At 39.6% G+C, this 24,871-nt stretch overlaps 2 protein-coding genes across 12 annotated transcripts; one reads left to right on the top strand and one right to left on the bottom strand.

Annotated features, from left to right (window-relative positions):
* The first annotated feature begins 1 nt into the window (after nucleotide 1).
* Nucleotides 2-18,716, top strand: jhy (junctional cadherin complex regulator). 11 transcript variants are annotated; one of them, XM_053645861.1, is made up of 11 exons: nucleotides 2-63; nucleotides 195-262; nucleotides 741-825; nucleotides 1,190-1,513; nucleotides 3,891-4,509; nucleotides 9,684-9,815; nucleotides 10,689-11,104; nucleotides 11,271-11,541; nucleotides 15,752-15,838; nucleotides 16,358-16,492; nucleotides 18,216-18,716. In XM_053645861.1, exons 3-11 carry the CDS (start codon nucleotides 767-769, stop codon nucleotides 18,459-18,461), a joined length of 2,289 nt encoding a protein of 762 aa, XP_053501836.1. In that variant the 5' UTR covers nucleotides 2-63; nucleotides 195-262; nucleotides 741-766; the 3' UTR covers nucleotides 18,462-18,716. The 11 variants fall into 11 exon arrangements, 9 of the variants coding, with proteins under 9 accessions (XP_053501836.1, XP_053501838.1, XP_053501833.1 ...); XM_053645860.1 differs by having other exon boundaries at nucleotides 45-63; nucleotides 653-825; XM_053645859.1 differs by having other exon boundaries at nucleotides 5-63; nucleotides 195-825.
* A 2,728-nt stretch (nucleotides 18,717-21,444) lies between these two features.
* bsx (brain-specific homeobox) lies at nucleotides 21,445-24,194 on the bottom strand. Its single transcript, XM_053645575.1, has 3 exons — nucleotides 22,739-24,194; nucleotides 21,889-22,079; nucleotides 21,445-21,765 (listed from the first exon to the last, which is right to left on the bottom strand). The coding sequence occupies exons 1-3, from the start codon at nucleotides 22,989-22,991 to the stop codon at nucleotides 21,523-21,525; spliced, it is 687 nt and encodes a 228-aa protein (XP_053501550.1). The 5' UTR covers nucleotides 22,992-24,194; the 3' UTR covers nucleotides 21,445-21,522.
* Between the last annotated feature and the right edge of the window lie 677 nt (nucleotides 24,195-24,871).

Here is a 24,871-nt window from a genome sequence, read left to right as displayed (position 1 = left end):
GAGAGAGAGAGAGAGAGAGAGAGAGAGAGAAACGGAACAGAAAACGGCACTTTTTAATGCACGGTCTGATCATGCGCTGATTTAAATTCAAATCTAGTGTAATTAGCTTAGTTATCAGTCACACAGTAACTTAACACATATACGTTTTTCTGTGTGTGTGTGTGTGTGTGTGTGTGTGTATGAAAAAAACGAAGAGAAAGCAGGTGAGTCTGCCGGTCCAATTTATGAGCGGACAGAGCGGATCACCGGAAATCCTCTGATGGTGCAATTATATTGTGATCACGTGACACATTATTTGCAAACTAACGATGTGACATTTGAACTAATTTAGAACTAACCAAAACTAATATAGTACTAACCAAAACTAATGTAAAACTAATCACAACTAACGTAGAACTAACCACAATTAACGTAGGCCTATAACTAATCACAAGTAAAGTAGAACTAACCAAAACTAATTTAGAACTAGCCAAAACTAACGTACAACTAACCAAACTAACCAAAACTAACATACAACTAACTACAATTAATTTAAGGTGTTCACAGCAATAGAGGTGAATACAACTGTTAGTTTCTATTTGTAAATGTATCGATTAGTGAATCTCAATCTATATATTGATTTCACTTTAATATTATGGGCTATTTTGTTTAGATTCATGACAGAAAATCCCAGGTGTGTGTGTGTGTGTGTAAGATAAAAAAATAAGTCAACCTACACACTATCTATATTGAAAATTCAGTATCAAGCCACCGATTCCTATTGCGCATGTGCAAGATTTGTTCGCGGCTGTGTCACCATGGCAACGTTCACACGGACCGCCAAACGTAGGTGAGAATTTCTTGGAAGGCTCACTGTATTTACGTTAGTAACTAGCTATTAGGTATTGACGATAATGTTTTAATATATTTAATACTTTGTATCTAAAATGGTTTTGTAGATTATGACAAAAAAAACAACGATTAGCTGGGTAATGGTAGATATGGCACAGTTCAGACTAGCCTCGGTAGGTAGCTAACTAGGCTATTTAGCTGGCGTTAACTTGGCTAAATAATTTGCTAGCTCGTTTGTAAGCATCTCTGCCTAACGCCATTTTTCTCAGAAGTCATTAATGTAGTTTGGTGATAGGGGTTAAACGGAACACAAGATTTGTCAATGCTGACTCAATACATATTCCACAATGGACAATAGCAACACAGACCTTGGAGATTTCTACAGATCTAATGATGATAAGAAGAGAAACATGAAATCTGATCAGACACGTGATGCTAGACCAGGCGATGAAGATACACCCCATAATGTTTGGGACTCCTTAGAATCAGACACTGAGAGCTTGGTGCAGGAAAAAGCTTACCAGAGAAAGCTTCAGAAGTGCATATTGAACGGTGTTGGTGAGAACAGTTCCTCTTATAATGACAAGTCTCATAACATCGAGAGATCAGCGCATGAAGAGGGCTGTGATCCACAACCTGACATCACTGAAACACATGGAGGCCAAAACACTGACTCATCAAGGTAGCCTAACTAATCTAAAGTGTACTGTCATTTATTTTAGCCATATGTGTGCACATCTGGGGTTGGGGGTTTGAATCCTGTCCCCGCCCTGTGTGCATGGAGTTTACATGTTCACCCCGGGTTTCCTCCAGCTACTCTGGTTTCCTCCCCCAGTCCAAAGACATGCATTGTGGGCTGATTGGCATTTCCAAATTGTTTGTAGTGTGTGATTGTGTCCCCTGTGATGGGCTGTCCCCTGCCTTGTGCCTTGAGTTTCCTGCGATAGTCTCCAGGTGACCCTGTGTAGGATAAGCGGTATAGAAAATGGATGGATGATATCTAACACATTACGATTCGTATCTTTGATTTTTAAACTGTCACCCTATTTTGTGTCCTACATGTCTATTAGGAAGCTTAATCAGATTCAGTCTTGGCTCACTGCTATAAGAAAGCCTCGCTGGCTTAAATTCCTAAAGCCCTTGGATGGACTTTGTTTGCGTCTGCTTTTTGGTCCTTTTGTTTTACATTATGAAAAGATGCGAAAGGGTTAATGACAATAGTGGACAGCCTAAATCCTAAATATTCATGTCATTATCTGAGATTCTACATCAACATGAATGCCCTGTTGAGTAGAATACACTTTATTGTACCATCATTAATGGATGTGAGTAATTAGTCTCTCTGAAACGGACTGAGTAAACAATGACAATATACCTGACACAGCCTAGATCATTCCCGAAATGATGAGACCTTTTTCTATTGAAGAGCAGCCTGGGAAACATAATGGAAATGATTAACAGCTTGTATTCACTTGCCTAATAGGTAATGGCAGTCTTTGAAAATGATGTTAGAGTACATGCATTCTAATTCATTTGTCAGACCTCTAATGTTGGTGCTTTCCATATAACTACCTCATTTAAAGGAAATTAGATTTTTATTCTGCAGAAGGTTATCACAATAAGGCCTCATTCTGAAGTCCATTAAAAAAAAGCAGATGCTTTGTTGTGCTTTAAATAGGAGGCCTTTGTGTGCAGCAGAAGCACAGATGCTGGAATCTGAAGTGTTCATCGCAGCATCTGTCTCAACTCCTCCACCTTCAGCTTACACAGAATGAGATTTTTTTTTTTTTCATTTATTCATTCATCTTCAGTAACCATTTTATCCTAGTCAGGGTTGCGGTGGATCTGCAGAACACTGGACACAAGAGGAAATACACCCTGCATGGGATGCCAGTCCATTGCAGTGCACCATGCACCTTTCTGCACTTGGTCTCTGAAAAGGCAATGCACACTTGCATAGTCTGAATTTGATAGTCATATGTTATTCAACTCATTCAGTCCTTTATATACAAAATATAGTATTTTTATATTCTCTTTTATATTCTTTTATATATTTATATATAGTATATTTATATTTTATATTCTCAAAAAAAAATTGAGAAAAATAACTACATTTTAGCTGTTCCTGATGAAAAATATATTCTGGTTGAACACCATTTACTTTATTTGTTTTATGTGTTCATTTTTGTATCTTACGTGATAATGACTGTTAGTGTATCCCCTATACCAAATCATTGCCAATCTTTGGTGAGTTTTTAAAAATGTGTCATTTTTTCCATTTGTAACTGATCTTGGTAGTGGCCTTATATTTGAAACCTTACTTTGTAGCCACATCCTCATTCAAATAAAAGATCACATTGTCAGTGTGTTGCACTGTATTTGCTGTGATCTGAGATTCCTGTGTTTGAGAAGTAGGAACCCGTATCGCTGTTTTAAAGAAGCAAAGAAAAGTGTTTCAGCTACGGCTAGATTTATTTATTTATTTATTTGTAACTCGAAAAGCTTTGAGTGGGTTTTCGTATGTTAAGGAGCCTCCACAGCTGTGAGCCCACACTGCATTCTCAAGCTCATTTCATTGAGTCATTACTGAGTCATTCGTTGCCCCCTTGCCCTCGTTGGCTGAAGAGCCGTACGCCTCGCCAGCGCTGTATTTGGCATCATGAGACGTGAAGAGCATCTTGTAGCATTCAGAGCTGTGCAACAAAGAGGCACTCTTCTAATTATTTTAATGAGATCTTTTCATCCGGTGATGCAAGGAGCACATTAGGTAGCAATTTCAACCTATTTTATACCCTTGAATCTGCCATTTCCAAAACTATGGTGCAATTGTAGGCTCTAGACCCTTAGTGATTAGGGGCTAAGCTGGGGGGGAAACACAAGTATGAGGCAAAAGAAATGAGAAGCATATCTTGTGGGATGTGCCAGACCTTTTCACTCATATTTGCATATTTATTTCAGCCTGCTTTAATGGTTCTTGGGTTACTAATATCTCACTCATGTTTTAAGTTGCATATGATGTCTCTTTAATGATTATAAACAGTATTTCTCCAATATTCCAGACGGATGCCTCCTAGGGATGAATATGCTGACTTGCGCTATGATCCAGACTGGAGAAAGAAGCTGGCAAGGTCTGAGTTTCTCCAAACGAACTTCTCCTTCGACTCCAACGGGGATCCTGGAGTCACTCCGAGACACGCAGGACATGTGTCCCCAAGGGAAAGACCTGAATATTTAATAGTCCATAGTCCTGTTACATCTGAGATGAACACTGTTCACCCCAAACCACTGCAGTCCTCCTTTCACCTCCATCCACCAGAAGACCAAGACAGAGTGCTGTCAGTACTGCACAGCTCATCTGCGTCCTTAGAGAGCATGCCACATTCAAAGTCAGATAAAACCATAATGCCTAAGCACAGAATTAACCACCAGCAAAGTGCTGCTAGAATCTTTCCCTTTTCTTCTCCACGGCAGAATCAAACCATTGCTCAGGAACAAAATATTGACAAGCTTAACATTGTAGCCATGCAGAGGAGACACTCCGAAAACGTCAGACCAACCAAGCTGAGAGAGGACGTAGTGGAGCGCAATATAGCCACTCTGGGTATGAACAGTCATAAACAAGGGTCATATCTGAAAGCATATGAGCAAAGAGGAGGAAAACAAGATGATGCAAATCAGGTAAGTGTTTATTGGTAATGTATCAGAGTTATTATATTTATTATTGACTTTTTATAGTTATGACTGGTCACTTGAATTGAATGGGTTTAATCCAAACCTCCATGAGTCTTTAAATAATGGACCTAATGCGTTCTGTGATTGGAAAGTCAGGAATACAAAAAAAAAACTCCTGGGCACCAATAAATATTTTACTATTACTGTACACATTTGAATAATGTGCTTATTATTTAATGCGATGGATTATGTTCATAAAATGGATCTGCGCTGAGGGGGTCTGTGAAATTTATTTTACAGTTACAGGTTACACTTATCCCTGTCTTATACCTCTGACATATAGACCTATTTCTGTTCAGTTTCAGTTATGTTTAAGAGAAAACAGACTTTGTGTGTATTTAACTTAACATGTTTGTAATGAAACTGAAATGGCTGATGAAACAAGTCCATCGCTGGCCAAGTCATAATCTCCAGTGTTTTTGTGTTGTGTGTATTCTTTCAGTGAACCACTAGGTGATGCAGTAACACAGCACTTCTCATTCTCCTCAGCCAACCTCCAATTGCTGTGTTCTTGTTGTGTTTTCTTTCTCCATGTTTTCATTCGAGCCTGAAAATACTGTGAAAGACCACAAACAGGATTACTTAAATCTCATTTTAATGCTTTCTTTTATTATTTGGCTATGCATATTGCAATACATATAACAGGGTTGTCATGGGTTGGTTTTCCTCCCACTGTCCAAAAACATGCCAGTAGGTAGATTGGTGACTTTAAATTTCCCCTACATGTGAATGAGTGTGTCACTGTCTGTGTGCTTGGCGCCCTGAGCTGGACTGGCGTCCTGTCTGCGATGAATTCTTCCACCTTGCAGCCAGTGTTTCACGGAAATGCTTCGAATTCACCATGACCCTAACCAGGACAAAGCAGTTACTGAATATGAATGAATGAAAAATAGGTTTCTAGAGCCTGTACTAGGAGAAACCCATTCTGTGTTACTACAAAAATGTCACACGTTTGCAAAAGAACTTGTATGATTGTATATGGTGTATATACAGTATATCCATTCAAATAATTCATTGTTCTCATGGTAGTTGAGTCTATATTTCTACTCTAGTTTCTGACACTTTGCGCATACAACCCTAATTTCAAAAAAGTTCCAAAAAGGGACGCTGTGTAAAATGTAAATAAAAACAGAATACAAAGATTTGCAAATCTCATAAACCCATATTTTATTCGCAATAGAACATAGAAAACATATCAAATGCTTAAACTGAGTAAATGTACCATTTTCAGTAAAAATAAGGTAATTTTGAATTTGATGGCCGCAACATGTCTCAAAAAAGTTAGGACAGAGGCAACAAATGGCTGGAAAAGTAAGTGTTACTAAAAAGAAACAGCTGGAAGTTAATTGGCAACATGAATGGGTGTAAAAAGAGAATCTTAGAGAGGCAGAGTCTCTCAGACTCTCAGTCTACAATTTATGGAACAATTTGGGAATAATGTTCCTCAATGTAAGATTGCAAAGACTATGAATATCGCATAATCTATACTACCTAATATCAAAAGATTCTGAGAATCTGGAGAAATCTATGTACACAAGGGACAAGGGTGAAAATCAATATTGTTGCCCGTGATCTTCAGGCCCTCAGGCAGCACTGCATTAAGAACAGGCATGATTTTGTAATGGAAATCACTGCATGGGCTCAGAAACACCTCCAGAACTCATTGTATGTGAACACAGTTCACCATGCTATCCACAAATGCTGGTTAAAGCTCTATAATGCAAAGAAGAAGCCATATGTGAACATTATCCAGAAACGCCACCATCTTCTCTGGGCCAAAGCTCATTTAAAATGGACCAAGGCAAAGTGGAAAACTGTTCTGTGGTCAGACGAACTGAAATTTTAAATTCTTTTTGGAAACCATGGACGCCGCATCCTCTAAACTAAAGAGGTCTAAGGAGGAGCGAGACCATCCAGCTTTTTATCAGCACTCAGTTCAAAATCCTGCATCTCTGATGGTATGGGGGTATATTAGTGCCTATGGAACGGGCAGCTTGCACATCTGGAAAGGCACCATTAATGCTGAAAGGTATATACAGGTTTTAGAGCAACATATGCTTCCATCCAGATTTTATCCCATCTTTACTTCTGAGAGTCTGCCACTCTAAGATACTCTTTTTATACCCAATCATGTTACTGACCTGTTTCCAATTAACCTAATTAGTCAAAAAATGTTCCTCCAGCTGTTTCTTGTTAGTAGCACTAACTTTTCCAGCCTTTTGTTGCCCCATCCCAACTTTTTTGAGATGTGTTGTGGCCATCAAATACAAAATTACCTTATTATCCCTTAAAACTGTACATTTCCTCAGTTTAAACATTTGTTTTCTATGTTCTATTGTGAATAACATATGGGTTTATGAGATTTGCAAATCATTGCATTTTTTTTTTATTTACATTTTACACAGCGTCCCAACTTTTTTGGAAATGAGGTTGTATATGAAAGGCATAAAACAGTTGACCTTAATGCTTAATGGTTAATAGCATTGCGAATGTTTTTATACTTTTTTTGAGACGTTTTGATTCACAACCAATGTTTCTTTAAATCCATTGTAAACAGATGTCTACATTGTTTCCGCTCAACAAGTGTCCCATATTTGATAAGACCTGACCTGTACCGTTGTTGTTGTTTTTTTTAAAAATCTGAATGTACAAATGACCTCGCTATTGTCGTGGTCCTGCTGTGAAAGGGAATAAGCAGCCTAATCTAGCTGTAGCTCAGAAATTAATTTGGCAGACACTGGGAGCAGAAAAGGGAATAGGAAGCATGTCTGGCTATGTAGTGCCTATTATGAGTTGATCTGCACAACAGTAGCTATTAAGAACATCAGAGAGGCATGGTTACCAATAGGCTCTTAGCTATCAGTGCACCTGGCCCTGCCGTGTAATTGGCAGCCTCGGCCTGTCTGTGGGATGCACTACATGAGGATTTGCAACATTTCAGGCCTTTCCTGGCCCATCTGAGCCCATACCCACCTTAATCTCTCATATCAGCTGCATTAGCATAGTGAAGAGCTGTTAGCATTGTGACACGATAAACAGAGCGAAGGTTTTCCTCTCTAAATTCTGCGCTAATTGTACTTCCACAGTCCCAAGTCTTTCAGGAAAGATCTGTTCTATGGAAAAGATTGACCTGCACAATATAAAATTACTCTAGATCTTCCTTTTCTTTCCAAAAGCAAGGCCGGGATTTTGTTTGTTTATTTTTATTTGTCTTTTTATGATCACAAGACCCTACCCTGCAGATTTATCATGCGCCCATCTATCCTATCGTATATTCTGATATTTGCCCTTGACTGTGCTTTTTATTTATTTATTTTTTTTTTTCTTTAAAGGAAGATAAAGGCTCCTATTAAATCACATCAGTTTCCGCTTCGTTATCTGGCCTCAGATGCATATGTTTTTGGTCCATTTTTAAAAGCCAGAATTTTCTCTTTAATGGGCTCCTTACTGCTGACAATTAGCCATGTTATTAAACGTACACAATCTCATAATGTGCCAACTTTGTGTTGGCGAGTGGCAGAGCAAAGCCCGAGGCCGCTCAGAGGCTCCTTTGATAAAGACAGAAGTAGCAGAGCAATCTTCTGCCATTGCACTCAGCCAGAGTCCCTCGTCATCTCCCAGACCCTCACTTCAAAGCCAGGAACATAATGTACAATCTCTTAATAGCTCTAGACTGTGGCTCCACGGCTCTCTGCCACTGTACACCCTGCCTCAGTGTAAACACCTAATCAAGATTGCCTGGGCGGCCACAATAGCAACCAAATGCAATTCAAGAACTGCAAGGCTTTGAAGTCCTCATTGCAAAAGCTGTGTTTCTCAGTCTTGAGGAAAATGGCAAGCTCAGATCGCCTGACTTTGTTGTTGCCTCATCTCTCGCCAAGAGGCAATTATGGACCCCCAATTTAACAGAATAGATATTACACAGCTTATGAAGCTCAAAATGCAATTTTGTTTGATCATTTTCTCAATTTGATTGAGATTATTAAAATGGTGGACAAAAGGCAGTGGCAGTAGCTTGGGCAGAGGCTGTGGCCTGCAGCCTTGGAGAGGCCATGAAGTGCAGGTCTGTGATGTCTGCAACTCAATCGCACACACATGCACCTGTTACTGCACAATGGCAGTAGTCCACAATATATAGTATATACAGTACACTATATGCAGAGAATCAAACGGAAAAAACTGCTGGCTCTGTGACTGGTGTAATGTTATTGTTAACACCTTCTGTTTTAGACCACTCCATTGTAAAGATCGTCATATTAAAAGAAACTGACTGATATTTAAGGATTTTGGATATTTCAGAGCTGGCAGTACCCATTTTGCAAAAGCTTGTGAATTGTCTGCACAAACGCTGCTCTTGTAAATGGTGGCTCTTATGTGCAGTGTTGAGATTCAGCTCTTTGCATTCCTGGCCTTTCAGTGAACAGATAAGCCAGCATGGCTGCCTGTTTATTGATGGATATGTTACAACTCAATCCACTCACTGCAGCATGCCTCTTTTCGACCTTCCTCTATTTGCGCTTTCAGAATTAGCCACATTCATTCGGGGACTCTTCAAGCCGTCAATAGCATCGATCAGGCCGGATTGTCCTCAGAAACCAAAGTGACTCCAAGTTTACTAAATGATTTTCATTACAGTATTAGCGGCAAATATGCTGTCGCTGAATGGGTGCATAAAAAAATGAAGAGAGGGAATTGATGTAATTATCCTCAAACTGCTCTGAAAAGACTGGGGTAAAAGGGATCAATAGGCTTCAAAAACGTGCCAGAGACACATATGAGAGAATTGTGCTTAAGTAGTTCAAACAGTTTAATAGCCTAGAGAGTTTAGAGTAAAATACAGCTTATGATTTTATTTAAGAATGTCGAATACAATTTTGTTTACATGTAAATAGACCTTCTAGAGAAGCACTTTGTTTTGATGGATGTGTGTTTTCTTTAGAGTTAATATTAATTGGAAGAAAACCACAAATGTTGTTTAATGGGCTTCACAATCTGTAATTTGTGTACCCCAGGCATCTCCAGCATGCATCATTCTGCATAGATTTACCATTTATATCTTTACCACTTTTTTCCTTTGCTCTCCTTCCCCTCTGTTTCCATTCTCTCTCTTTCTCGTACAGTACTCCCTCTCTTTTTCTTCTTTCCAGCCCCTACAGTCGGCTGAGGACACTGCGAGCACTGACAGCCCAGGAAGCCCAGACAGTGCCCTCAACCCGGAGCTGATGTGGATACAAAAAACTCAAAAACTGAAGGTAGGACCCTTCATTCCTGTTTACTTTATTGATTTCTTCCGTCTCTCTTTCTCTCTCTCATTCCGTCTGTCTCGCCTCTGTGGATGTAGGTAGGGCTGCTTGGCACAATCCATTGCCCTAATGCATAACTGTCAGCAAGGGCTTCCTCTCAAGATGAAAATGTCTGCACAGTGGGCGCACTGTCACCCGGGATTTCATTTTCCCTGTGATGGACGCAATTTCTGATAGAGTTGTTCAGGCACAATGGAGCCTCTGAAACGTCTTGAAAAGGAGCCCGTGCTGCAGAGAGAGGGGGAATGGAGAAGCATCATTATTTTGAGCACTTGAGCGGTCCCCCTAATGCTGGCAGGCAGAGGAGAGTAAATATTTTCCCATTAGAATGGTGAAAGCTGGTGTTGGCTAAATCAGAGGCATTACATGCTGCGACACAGCCCCAGACCTCACCGAATAATGTGTGGCAGAGCGCTGTGCATTGCCAGGCCTACAGCCAAGAATTGTCATCTGTATGCCCTGCTCCTCCTCAGGCTATGACAATAGCCACAAAGCTGCTGTTTTTTAAGGAATTGTTTCCATACAATAGGTTGGAATGTTTCAGCTCCTGTCCTCAAAACATTTTTAATTAGCTTCCATGTCATGTGGACTCTTATTCTTTATATTCTGTTTGAAATAAATATGCTCAGCATCCTGATCATATTTGTTGTAATGATTTTATTCATGTTAACATCGAGTCCTTTAGGGAAAGCAAGTTAATAATCCCTTCAAGTGCACCGTATCAAGCCTGGCGTATCATAACACAAGCAAACTAATAACCGGTGTACACTTCAGTTTGAGTTTGAATGTAAAATTGCATTTTCTTAATCTGTACCCAATTAGACCCACAACCAGAGTAAGCGCTTGGACAGAGCCAGGCCTCACAACCCCAGAACCAAACCCAGAGGTCACCTGAATCAGCTAGTGGAGAAAAAGCATTCGCAGACTCCCTCTGAAAAACAGACTCTCAGCTCACCTGACTCTGGCAGTGTCTCAGATGGTTCTTTCTCATCAGCTCCATTGGTCAACCTTAACATCAACCTCAACACCCCAGCCAAACTTGCTGAACCTTTTATCCATTCTGAGTCACAGAAGCAGCTCTACACACTTGTACTTCCTCCTTCACCACAGTGGAAGATCAGGAATGATGAGTATAACTCACGCTTCAAAGGGCCCAGTTATATTTTATATCTTCCTCTCCCTCCTGCTGGTACTGTGAACCAAGAGAGCATACAAGTGACGAATAAGAACAGCATCAGGTCAGTTTTCAGTCCTATTTTTTAATTCCCATATAGCTGTATAGGATCAAAATGGCAGCCAATTTCTGTTAGCTGCCTTATATATAGCAAATCAGGTTATACTACATTGCCTTAGTCTTGGTACAACAATATTTATTTCTCTCTTTTTTTTCCTTTTTCTTTTTAGAATTTCTCCAACACCATTTCAAGAAAGTTTTACCTCGAATGCGCCTCAGCTAGTGGTGCATCATGGGGAGGAAAGTAGGGATTCTGCTTATACACGCCAAGCTTACAGTGGAGCCTATCCAGTGCTTCCTCCAATAGGCGGGTCTAACAACAGTGACACTGAGCTATCCAGTGGCAGACCAGAGGAAGCTACAAATACTATGCACAGGAGCAGCTCAGAAGGGTACCTGGCACAGTTAGAGAAACAAATACAGGCTAAAACAACTTATAAGGTGTGTGAGCGAAATGGGACAGGACATGGATTTAGCTCTTGATAGGAATGCATGACCATTTCAACATTGTGGGGGTGTTTGTCTGGTTAAAAAATTAAGCCTTTTAAATAAACAAACAAACAAACAAACAAACAAAATAAATAAGTCAACATTTTAATTTGGTTATCATCAAGGTTCAGGGTACCGTTGGGCACACCATTAATAAACTACAGTAATACACAAATCTACTGAAATATCCCACAAATATGGTAATGCAAGTTTGTGTGTGTGTGTGTGTGTGTTTTAGGATTTTTTGAAGAATAAATGTCCCAATAATTGTATAAATACATTCAGGAGATTACCAATTTCCTGGGTGGAGTCTAGCTCTGAGTCCAGGAAAGCAAAATTGTGCAAATATGCCTTGCTGCAGGACTGGAAGTCCAGTGGGTGGAGTCAGACCAGATCCAACCCATCCTACCTGGGTGGAGTCAAACCTAAAGTCCAGGGAGTGGCGGCAACTCAGTATGTTTCAGGCTGGATAAGTGTGTTTGTTGTTCTGTGTTGTAGACCGTCTTGTGGCTAATGGTTAGTTAGGGGTTAAGGGTTATGGTTAAACTTAGAAGAGGAGTTGGATCAGGACCAGTTCCACCACTTGGACTTGGTTCTGCAGCATGGACTCTCCAAATTGGCCATGCACACTGGGTGGGAAGAATGACATTACTCTCTCCCTTATTAATCAGTATTGATTTTTTTTGCTGACTTCACGTGTGTCATCAGAATAACCAGAGACATATCTCCCTGCAGTTCTTGCCTGGTTTCCCACTGACGCTAAGCAGGGTTGAACCTGGCCAGTACCTAGATGGGAGACCTCCTGGGGAAAGCTCAGGTTGCTGCTGGAAATGGTATTAGTGAGGCCAGCAGGGGGTGCTCACCCTGCGGTCTGTGTGTGGTCTGTCACTATACTGGGGCACTATACTGTAAAAACAGCACTGTGTTTCGGATGAGACGTTAAACTGAGGTCCTGACTCTCTGTGGTCATTAAAAATCCCAGGACACTTACCGTAAAAGAGTAGGGGCGTAACCCTGGTGTCCTGGCGAAATTCTTCTCTATCATGGCCCAATAATTATTTCCATCCATTGGCTACATCTCCACCAATAGCTGGTGTGTGGTGGGTGTTCTGGAGCACTATGGCTGCTATCACATCATCCAGGTGGATGCTACACACTAGTGATGGTTGAGGAGATCCCCCCATACTATGTAAAGTGCTTTGAGTGTCTAGAAAAGCGCTATATACAGTATCTCACAAAGGTGAGTACACCCCTCACATTTTTGTAAATATTTGATCTTTTCATGTGACAACACTGAAGAAATGACACTTTGCTACAATGTAAAGTAGTGACTGTACAGCTTGTGTAACAGTGTAAATTTGCTGTCCCCTCAAAATAACTCAACACAAAGCCATTAATGTCTAAACCGCTGGCAACAAAAGTGAGTACACCCCTAAGTAAAAATGTCCAAATTGGGCCCAATTAGCCATTTTCCCACCCCGGTGTTATGTGACTTGTTAGTGTTACAAGGTCTCAAGTGTGAATGGGGAGCAGGTGTGTTAAATTTGGTGTCATCGCTCTCACACTCCCTCATACTGGTCACTGGAAGTTCAACATGGCACCTCATGGCAAAGAACTCTCTGAGGATCTGAAAAAAGAATTGTTGCTCTACATAAAGATGGCCTAGGCTATAAGAAGATTGCCAAGACCCTGACACTGAGCTGCAGCATGGTGGCCAAGACCATACAGCGGTTTAACAGGACAGGTTCCACTCAGAACAGGCCTCGCCATGGTCGACCGAAGAAGTTGAGTGCGCATGCTCAGCGTCATATCCAGTGGTTGTCTTTGGGAAATAGACGTATGGGTGCTGCCAGCATTGCTGCAGAGGATGAAGGGGTGGTGGGCTCAGCCTGTCAGTGCTCAGACCATACGCCGCACACTGCATCAAATTGGTCTGCATTGCTGTCGTCCCAGAAGGAAGCCTCTTCTAAAGATGATGCACAAGAAAGCCCGCAAACAGTTTGCTGAAGACAAGCAGACTAAGGACATGGATTACTGGAAACATGTCCTGTGGTCTGATGAGACCAAGATAAACTTATTTGGTTCAGATGGTGTCAAGTGTGTGTGGCGGCAACCAGGTGAGAGTACAAAGACAAGTGTGTCTTGCCTACAGTCAATCATGGTGGTGATAGTGTCATAGTCTGGGGCTGCATGAGTGCTGCCGGCACTGGGGAGCTACAGTTCATTGAGGGAACCATGAATGCCAACATGTACTGTGACATACTGAAGCAGAGCATGATCAGTATGCAGCATTCCAGCATGATAACGACTCCCAAATACACCTCCAAGACGACCACTGCCTTGCTAAAGAAGCTGAGGGTGAAGGTGATGGACTGGCCAAGCATGTCTCCAGACCTAAACCCTATTGAGCATCAGTGGGGCATCCTCAAACGGGAGGTGGAGAAGCACAAGGTCTCTAACATCCACCAGCAACGTGATGTCGTGATGGAGGAGTGGAAGAGGACTCCAGTGGCAACCTGTGAAGCTCTGGTGAACTCCATGCCCAAGAGGGTTAAGGCAGTGCTGGAAAATAATGGTGGTCACACAAAATATTGACACTTTGGGCCCTATTTGGACATTTTCACTTAGGGGTGTACTCACTTTTGTTGCCAGCGGTTTAGACATTAATGGCTGTGTTGTTGAGTTATTTTGAGGGGACAGCAAATTTACACTGTTATACAAGCTGTACACTCACTACTTTACATTGTAGCAAAGTGTCATTTCTTCAGTGTTGTCACATGAAAAGATATAATCAAATATTTACAAAAATGTGAGGGGTGTACTCACTTTTGTGAGATACTGTAAATGTAACTGTAACTAACTAACTAACTAAGAAGCACGTGCTAGCCTTCGCGAATACAATGCATGGCTATGCAAACATTTGGCTCATCTCCAGACAAACCGTGTAAATGTGTGCAACTGTGAATGTGTTTATGGGATTGTGTCTAATGGAGTCTCTTTTGTTTCATATACTTTGTATATGTTACAAGGGTTTTTTTTCCTGATTATAAGGCCAAATAGACCAGATCTGTCCTAATTGCTTAATACATTAAATTGGAAATGGTGTCAAAGTCAGCATAGCAGCTGTAGCATGTTGTAAAATCCTCCTCCATCCCCCTTGATGGAGGTAATGATTATTATGGCTATGTGTAGATCTGTAGGTTAATTGTACAAGTAATTGGCAATGCTGTTAATTGCTTTGACATGATGATATGAGGGGCGGTAACCATAATGACACTAAAATGAATTCAAGGATGAGGTGATTAAGTGCCATGTGTCAGGCTGGGCTGCTGGGATGCTCATTTGCATTTAACCACAGTCTCTTTGTCCCGTGTCAGCGTGAGGTCTGCAGGTGTGGCATGCTAAGGATAAGATCTGATCTGTCCTTCAAAAAAGGTAGCTGAAGCAGTTTTCACAATCATAGAAGCATGAAGGATTTTTATATATATATATATATATATATATATATATATATATATATATATATAAAAACTGTATATTGGAAGTAGCTATTTTCACCAGGCAGGCTTCAACGGCCAAGCAAACAGCTCAGTGGTAGACACACATAGCACCAGCGAGGGGTCATTATGTCATGCAACACATCCACTTGATGCCGTCTCAGGATTAAGTTGTCTTTACGCCATAAAACAGATTGCCTCTTATCTTCACTGCACCATGGCTGCAATCATGTCTCATAGGATTATGAGATAAATTTGTAAAACAGGGGGAACAGATCAGTGGAGAAAGTAAGCATCCTGCAGTGTCCATGACCAATGGCTGATCCGAGTCAGGCCCTAGAGCCTGAAGGAGCCGGCTTGATCTGGCCTGATTAGCCTCTTTTTCTTTGGAAGAGCTTGTGTATTGCCCTTCGAGTGCATCTTAGACATCCATAACGGATTAACTGCTTACTCTTTTAATATGTTCTAGCTTCACATTCTTCTTCTATTCTTCTGGGAATGGTTACAATTTTTTTTCTGAGTATCAATTAATGAGTATATCACTATAAAGATTATCATTGTATTAATGCAACATATTGCTCAATGCTGTGTTAGCTTTTAAGTGTGTCTGGCTTCTTAGAATACTTTATGTATGTTGACACTTCTCATCTGTTCTCTCCATTCAGGCATACACTCTGAAGGAATATAAGAGCTTGAATCGGAATGTAAAGCTGGGAGGTCTTGGTCCATCCAACACTGTTGCTGAGGATATGGTAAGAGCCATAATAACATAACATCTGGGAATGACCCCAGCAAGAAGATCTGCAATTACATGGGTCTAATTGAACCAAGCATTCCCTAATTCTTCTTGTTGGTTTAGCTAATCCTGAACTGCTATTTCAGCTATGAAATGGTTTTGAGGTCTGTGTCCTTCTACTCATGAATGTGACAGACTTTAATCACTGCAAACAGAACAGAAAGGAATTTACAGACCTAATGAGTGTAGGCCTTGTAGTGGGGCATGTTCCTGTTTTTCTTTTGTCACCAATAGTAAAACCTTCAATGAATCTGATTTTCCGATGGGTTTTCGATGAGGCGCACACTGGTTTGTGTTTGAGACAGGTTCCAGGGAGTTGATGAGATTTATTTAGTTTTGTTTGCTGCTGTGAAGTGGCCACAGAGAGAGACACACAATAGGGCAGAGGAGCCTTAAGGGAGAAAACGGCTTAGGTAATTAAACCTCCCTTTTGTAATCTGCTGCTCTCTCTCTCTCTCTCTCTCTCTGCTGTCAGGCTGAGAAAATTAGACAACAGAAGCTGTATTCAAATGTGATCCGTGAGCAGAACAAGAAGATAAGTAGGATTCCCTCTTTGCCGACCAAGAACCCAGTGGGCAGAGACAACAAGAACAACATTCCCAGGAACAAGGTGAAGGAGGCCTGAAAGCACAACACTGTATTTATCATGTAGCGATTAGTGTGGACCAGTCTATGCCTCACGAGTTTGGTCGGTTATCTCACAATTATCGCTCGTAGTTTTATTTATACTGTAAATAAATACATTTGAAGAATTTTTTTAAAATTATTCTCATGCCTAGTTTCAAGTTCCATGTCCTTATCAAGTTTAATGGTAATACATAGTAGTATGCCTACAAGTGCTATTGAATTCTCGATTCTGATTGGTTAGAAAGTGTTGATTTATTCTCTTTATACCACAGCATTTTGATCTGATTGGTCAGGCACACCTGCATTATGTTCGTATAACAGCTTGGAAAGTAGTTCGGATGTAACATAAGCCATAGATTAATATTAATGCACTTGTTCTAATTTGATTCTATAGTAACAACTCATACACAGGGACAAAGAGAAAGAGTGCTACTAGTGAGACAATGACTGTTTATCACAGCTACACTGTAGGTGAGAACAGGAACTTGTCTTTCAGACATTCCACAACATTAAATCTAACTAAAAACCATTAAAATGTGCGATGTATCGTTCATTAATAGATATACATTGTAATCATAACCAAATCACTGTGGTATAAGCAGAATAACACACTCCAGATGGTGGAGTTATACGAAAATAATGTACTTTGGGGATATACATTATTTTCATATAACAGCACAGTCTGTTGTGTATTATTCTTTACATAAGAGCAGCTCTGACAATAGTGCCAGATGCAATTCAGATCACAGGTTTATATTAATGCACTCATTCTAATACATTATTGGTTCTGTAATAACAACTTGCAAATTGACAGGGACTTGTATGGCAAACTCTCCACATAATCAAACCTAATAAGCAGATTAAAAAACATACTGTTGTATAAGAATGAAAAACATACACATGTTGATGTGGTGTAGCAAGGAGACGTTCTTTAACATTTATGAAATGATTCTCAGGCTTTGTAACAGTTAGTATATTTTCTGTCATGGGAGAGTCTTTCTAGGTTTCTAACCCTAACTTTAACCCTAGGTGCTTTCTAGGTTTCATGAAACATGATAAGTTGAGTTATTTTTTCTCTTATTAATTTAAGAGATAAAAAAATATGGCTGGAGAGGGAACACCTGTTTATAGCTGCTATAGCGTATAAGTGATTGCAGGAAGTAACTTGTTTCATGACGTTCCAGAACATTACACGGAACTATAATTGGTTGAAAGTATGACCAGTCAATTATTGATACATTTACAATTGGAATCATTGATAAATTGCTGTGGTACAAGAAGAATAAAACACTTCTGTATGTGCTGTTATTGGAAAAAGAATGAACTTCCACTTCTTACCAAATGAGTGGTAACAGTAACTCCGCTTCACATCGGGGCATAGCATACCACCCTGTAGTTCCTATAATTCTGTAATTATATAATAATATAATTTTATTTTCCTATAATAGAGTCCTGTTTTATTCCTTTACAAACTTGATTCAAAGTATTTGAAATCTTAACATAGGAACACACGTAGTGCTGACAGAGCACCTACAGTGTACAAAAACAGTGTTGTTAAGTGTTCATTTAGCCCACACTGTAAGAGTTCATTCAACAGGTATTATCTGTAGGAGTTTATTTAACACAATATCAGCTGGCTTTTCATTGAAATCCCTACCTATAACAATGTATTACATTCTTACTGTTGAATCATGGTCCCTTACCAGGCCCTGGAGTACGCCAAAACCATCGCAAAACCGAAAGCACCTCAGCAACTAAAGGAGAGACCCAAAGACAAGACTGAGAGTGAGAGAGTGTTTGAGCACTCTGCTTATCTCCAGTCAGGAGTCGATCTCACCCATATGTCTACTTTAGAGATGCTGAGGAAACGGCATGAGCAGGAGAAACAGGTTGTGGCAGGCTTTACAAGCATCCAAGGCAAGTCATCTGCACCCTCCGTCAGCAGCCTTTAAAAAGGAAGCCCTTTGCACTAAACTGTAGAACTCATAAGCATATAAGCAGTTTCTTCAAATAAGTATATTTTAGTAAAATGCATGTTATGTTGTCTGTTATATATATTTGTTTATAATATCAATAGATTGTTAATGTATTGCAGTATATATTGCCTAATGTATTGCGTTTTATTTTTCTTACTCATTTTCATCTGTCACAAAATATATCGTGTACATTTGTGTGATTTGATTAAATTAGATTTTTACATCCTTGGATTTTTTTTTTAAATCTTATCTTTTATCAGCATAATTGTGGATTGGCAATAATAATGAAAGACATGTATTGAGTCTGTGTGGCTAAATATTTGCATGGTGTAAAACATTTACATTTATTCATTTAGCAGACACTTTTATCCAAAGTGACTTACAAATGAGGAACATCTGCCATAATTCCTAAGAATATTTAGTTAGTAAAATATTTAATACGTGTATTTTTTATATATATAATAAAAAGGTGTAACAGGACATACGCCATACTTTTTTTTTGTTTTGTTTTGTTATTTGTTTTTTTATGAACACACCTGGCTGCACCACTGATCACACCACTATGCTGATTTTTTCAGTCACTTCCTGCCCATTAGTCTGATTATTCCCACTTTACCCATTCCCTTTTCTCTAAATGAGAAAAGAGAGGGTCAAACAAAGATGGCACTTTGAAGCCTCCTCTGATTAGAGCCTGTAAACTTGTTTTCTATATTTTTAAAGTGATAATTTTCTCCCCCTTAAAACAATCTCGAGCATCTACCCCTTTAATGGAAGCCTTAGATCGTTATCAAAGAGCTATTTGCTCGCATGTAATATTTTAATTAGATTATAGCCTCTATTTAACCCATCATGTCCGCTTTGATGCTCCGTTGTTTTCGGCGTCAAGCCTCCTCGCGCGAGCCTCATAAACGCACAGCCTTTTGAATTAATGAGACTTTCCTGACCGACTCGCTTTACGTTGCGCGCGCTCTCTTTCTCTCTCTCTCTCTCTCTCTCTCTCTCTCTCTCACACACACACACACATACACACAAGCACTCTCTTTCGTGCCTTAGAAATCGGTTAATTGAAGGAGTCTCTCTCACTCTCTCTCACTCTCTCTCTATCAAGAAAGAGGTTGCATTAGCATCCCGTTCTTTTTTTTTGGTCCCAGGCTTTGATGTGCGCGCGGCGCCACGGCCTTTGCAAATGAGCTGATGAGGCCGCCATTAGAGAGAGCGGCGCTCTAATCGAACGCTTAATCTTTTAATTGATCACCTTCCGCACGGCCTGCTCGCTCAGCCAGCTTTTACAAATTTATTTATTTATTTATTTATTTACACATTCCTAGAATCCAAACGGCATTACGAGTTGTTTTTCGAAGGCTAAAAGTCTGCACATATCCCGAGGAAGAAGGAAAACAAAAAATAAACACGTCCCCTATTAAAGCCTTGAAATGAGCGCGAGCTTTCATCCTGTTGCACACGTTGTTATCTGATACTGGTGGCGACAAAAAACAAAGATTTTATTTTGTTTTTTAATTTTATTTAGTTTTAAATTTAAGGTTTGGATACGATCAAATGTATTTTATTGAAGATTTTTTTTTGAGACTTGTGTTATGTATAGCTTTCTCATGTTTCATACTTAATAAATGCACTAATTACATTTACCTGTTGTACGCAGTGTAGAGTAGTGTACACTTATTTATAACGGGGATTATACGGGATGACTAAATATTGGCCCACTTAAAAATGTCATATGTCTGAGACCTGCCCTGTAATGATGCAAACAAACAAACAAACAAACAAAAACAAGATACGCAACTATGCATTTATATACGCATTTATAGTGGCATGTGCTGGGATGGGCAGACACAAATAAGTGTTTCATGGTAATAAATTGGGTCATGGTTTAGTGATAGCAAAATGCAAAATATAAAATAAATTTTTTAAAATTTATGAAAGAAGAAAGTGAGATTCTCAGAATCTCAGAAAGTCAGATTCTCTGTTGCGTCCTGTGTTCAGTAATGAAAACGTTATTTCGTTAAAAACTGCTTTAGCCTTTTTTTTCTTTTTGCATAAACACTGATTTTTTTATGTTTGGAAATATTTTTAGAAACTTTGAAATAATTCATGGTCGTAATAAACGCTTTGTAATAACGCGTTAATAATGAGCAATTGTGTTAGCTAGACTTTTGAAATTTGTTAAATATTTTCAACCCAAAAACGTATCATTAATAACTTAGTCGATAATAATAGTAGTAGTAGTAATACTACTACTACTACTACTATTAATAATAATAATAATAATAATAATAATTGCCTATTGTTGTGCTGTTTTTCCCTCTTGTGGATTCTTGAAACATATTCCTCCAATCCCGTTCAAGTATTTCACCTGTTACCGTCAAATAACATAAAATAAAGGATGTCAAAATAGTATTGAAAATGATCATAGTTTCCTTTGAACAAATCATAATTTCTTCGATAATTAATTTACTGTACATTGTTTTTTAAACATGTTTTGCATTAACAAAAGACACATCACAGTAGAGCTGATGAACATGATGCGTCAACAACATCCGAAATCACTGCTCAATTATCCAGTGTAAATTGAACAAGTGCTATATACCATGATTATATTTACAGATTGTCAAATACAATATTTACTACCCCTCCCATATTCACAAAAAAAAGTCACTGTGGGCTTGTGATATTTCAAACCCGACCATTTCATTATAGTCCTCAGCATGGGCGAAACGGTTGGTGGTAATAATAATAATAATAATAATAATAATAATAATAATAATAGAATCGGAATTCCTCCTGGACGGAGCTACCTGGAGTCATGAGTCACTCTGTTGATAACGCATATCATAAGCGCTTGAATAGTATAGATTTAGATGGTTATATATATATATATATATATATATATATATATATATATATATATATATATATATATATATATATAGCCTATATATAAAAAAAAGCTAAATAGAATTTCCTATCTAAAATTCAGAAATCGATATGTACATGGACGGTTTAGTTCATGTTCTTCGGTCTATAGTAAATGTTCAGGGGAGCAGATGTCATCCTCAATATCGACCTCGTCTTCGTTTTCGTCCACTGTGTATCTGTCCGGACTCATTCCGTCTTTTGCGTCTCCTGCGCTTTTGTCGTTCAGCTCGCCGGCGCTCGAGTTCTCCAGAGATCTGTCCGAGTCCCCGGGTGTCTTCTGCTCCTCCTGCGTTTTCCTTAATTGCTTTTTATGCTTCATCCTCCGGTTCTGAAACCAAGTTTTCACCTGCGCAAAGGGATTCAAAAAGGAAAAAAAAAAAAAGCCGTTATGTCATTTTCTATCTACATCCTATTGTTTAGTCTGCAGGACATTTTAAAGTCGAGGTGATTTTGAGTTATTGTGCTTTACCTGTGTTTCTGAGAGGCTGAGTGCTGTGGCCAGCTCCACGCGCTCTGGTGTGGAGAGGTACCGCTGCATTTCAAAGCGCTTTTCCAGTCCGGAGAGCTGCGAGTCCGAGAACACTGTGCGCGCTTTCCGGCGCCTGCAGTGTTTCCCGGGTAGTTCCGGGTGATGCTGGAACAACGATGGCATCTGCACTCCTTTACGAAAGAGAAACATTTCATATAAGAAAAAATAAATAAATAAACAAGTTTCCTAAATGTAAGTATTCGTGCAATATTTTATAACTACATTTAACGGGTCGGTCATTTCAATATAAACGATTCAATGTCAAATAAATCAAATGGAGGGCGAGGATTTTTTCCCCCGTTGTATTTCATGTATTCATAATTGATAAGAAGTCTATTTGGATTTGAATATATAGTCTATTTAAATACTATTTCATGTTTTAATAGGTTAATAATATAAGCTTCCGCTCTTTGTACAAGGCCTCGTGTTCCAGCGCATACTATTTCTCAAAATTGTAAAAAAAAAAAAAAAAAAGAAAAGAAAAGAAAAAAAGGAAAAAGAAAAAAAAGAAAGAAATTTGCTTAAAGTGCTATAAATTTCTGCATCTCCTGTCTTCATTTAGAAATTATATATTGCATCCACCTCGTGCCATATACCCGGGTCTTTTAATTCGACCTCGTTGCACAGCAGCAAACAATTAAATTCACTAACCACGGGAAGAACAAAACTTTTTTTTGTAAACAAACAAACAAACAAACAAAAAACTCTTCAGCATGAATTTAACACCGTAAATGTGGTGCTCATTGCATCAGCTGTATTGTGTTCTTGTGCAGAAAGAGAGTGTTCTTACCAGAGGTGAAGAAGTAGGGGTGATGCTCTGGTTTGTGCAGCGGATGGTGCGGATGAGATGCGAGGATCGGGGTGGGCATGAGAGGGTATCCGTATTCGAGCAGAGGCATCCGAGATGCGAGCGAGTTGGAGAAAGGCGACGGGAAAACATCCCGCAGAGGTTTAGGCTTATGGAGCAGAATATCTTCAATGAAGAAGGATGTTGACCTCTGGGTGGGCATCTGCGCGCCCGGAGACGTGTAGTTCAGGTTCATCTTGAAAGAGCTCGGCCGGAACGCAGTTCTCGCCGCTTGTTTGCGTAAAATAAAAACCTCCAGGCCTCTTACCTTCGTCTGCAAACCTTATGGAGGGGGGGAAAAGACGCAGAAACGTAAATCTCTCCGTCTATCCACCGCCAGGTACATTACTATTTATTGGGATTTGAGTGACAGCCCGTAAATTGCGTTGTAGAGTCTGCGCTCGGCCAATCACGCGCCTGCGGGGCGGGGAATTGAATTAGTCCTCTACGGATTAATTAGAGGGGCGGCGGCGCAGAGGGAGGCTGAAAAACCCTCTTGCACTATAGCTCGACTCCTGGTGTTTTAGCCAGGCCGTGCTTATTTAAACACACAGCTGCTTCTGTATTCTATGTGGACTCTAGAGAGAGGATATACCCGATTATTTTCCGCAGCGTGTTCAGAATGACTGGTATAAAACAATTATACTATAGCTCCAAATATGTTATTTATGTCGATTCGCCACAATATGGTTATTTATCGATTACAAGAAGAAATGCGGCTCCATTGATGCAACCTGTTGCTTTCATGCAAGAATTCTATTCTCAATTTCAGACTAGGCCTATATTCTCTTTTGATTAAAAAACAAAACAAAACAACAACAACAAAAAAACAAAAAACAAAAAAACAAAATAAAACAAAAAAACAGCAACAACAAACCGTTCCTGGAAAACGGTCCTGTTTCTACAAAGCGCAAGGTTGAGATAGCCTAACCCGTGGTTTGTCACTGTGAGCTTGTGTTTAATTGTAGATATTGAAACCCGCGCAGAGACAAGTGTGCTTGAGCTGCGTCTCAGCTGAGGGGGCGTAATTTGCTGCTATCGTGTTGTCATCACATCTCCAATCACTGCGGTTAACGCTCAAAAGTGTTTCATTATTGGCAGGAGTCTTGCAGCAATGCTATTAGGTAATTAGGGAGGATGTTACAGCGGAAGTTGTAATCCTCAGGCGCGGGCTAAAGGATTTTCATCCGATCAGGTGGGCAGAGCAAATACAAAAAAAATTATTACGGTGCTCAATTACGCATTACAGTCTCTAGCTTTTGTTTGAGAAACAAAACTCGCAAGAAAATTAGTAGTGATGCTGTGTTTCAATACGCAGTCAATTCACTGCTGTTTCTCTTTTTCCCCACTTCAGTCAGAGTGAAAGAAAAGCATCCAACACGCAACTGCTGGATTAATAAAAGCAGAAAATTTCCGAATCCTAAACGAGCAAATCACATATGTAAACTAATTCAGCTGACATGGTTTGGACATGGAATTTCTAACGAGCTCCAGTCCTCGTATAACTGCTCGCTTTACTGTAGCTGCTTATTTGACAAATAGGTGGTAACTAGTTGCTTTTCAAGGCAATCTGAGAAAGTAAATGAATTAATGGAGATGAAATCGCCTTTATTTGGCGGGTCGATGGAATCGGTGCAGTTAAGCGGCTTTTAAACAGCCATTTAATCAAGTGAAATTGGGAGCGCGCGCACTGCAGAGTCCCACATGAGCGCGCGCTTCTGTAAGAGGATTGCGGTATTACCGACATGGAAGCATATGCTGAGAACAACACTGCACACTCTGACTCCATGGTTTTTCCAAAGGGGGGGGGGGGGGGTTGGGGTAACTGATCATCGTTGTTGTTTTTTGGGAGGACATTATGGGATATTTTGCATAATAAATATTTCATAAACAATAACCTTGCAATTCACATTTAAAAAATAAAGTTATTTAGAGCGATGTTAAAGAAGATAAATTGTTCTTTAGGAACTTAGGAACTACAGAAGTGTATTATCCCATTGTATGTTAATATTATGTCGAGGGAGATGATTATTCAGTTCATTGTGGCACCAACAAAACTGGTTAAGGACCAGTGTA

The sequence above is a fragment of the Ictalurus furcatus genome, chromosome 16 (assembly GCF_023375685.1).
Source record: "Ictalurus furcatus strain D&B chromosome 16, Billie_1.0, whole genome shotgun sequence".
Taxonomy (NCBI): Eukaryota; Metazoa; Chordata; class Actinopteri; order Siluriformes; family Ictaluridae; genus Ictalurus; species Ictalurus furcatus.
This window is presented reverse-complemented; position numbering and strand designations above follow the sequence as displayed.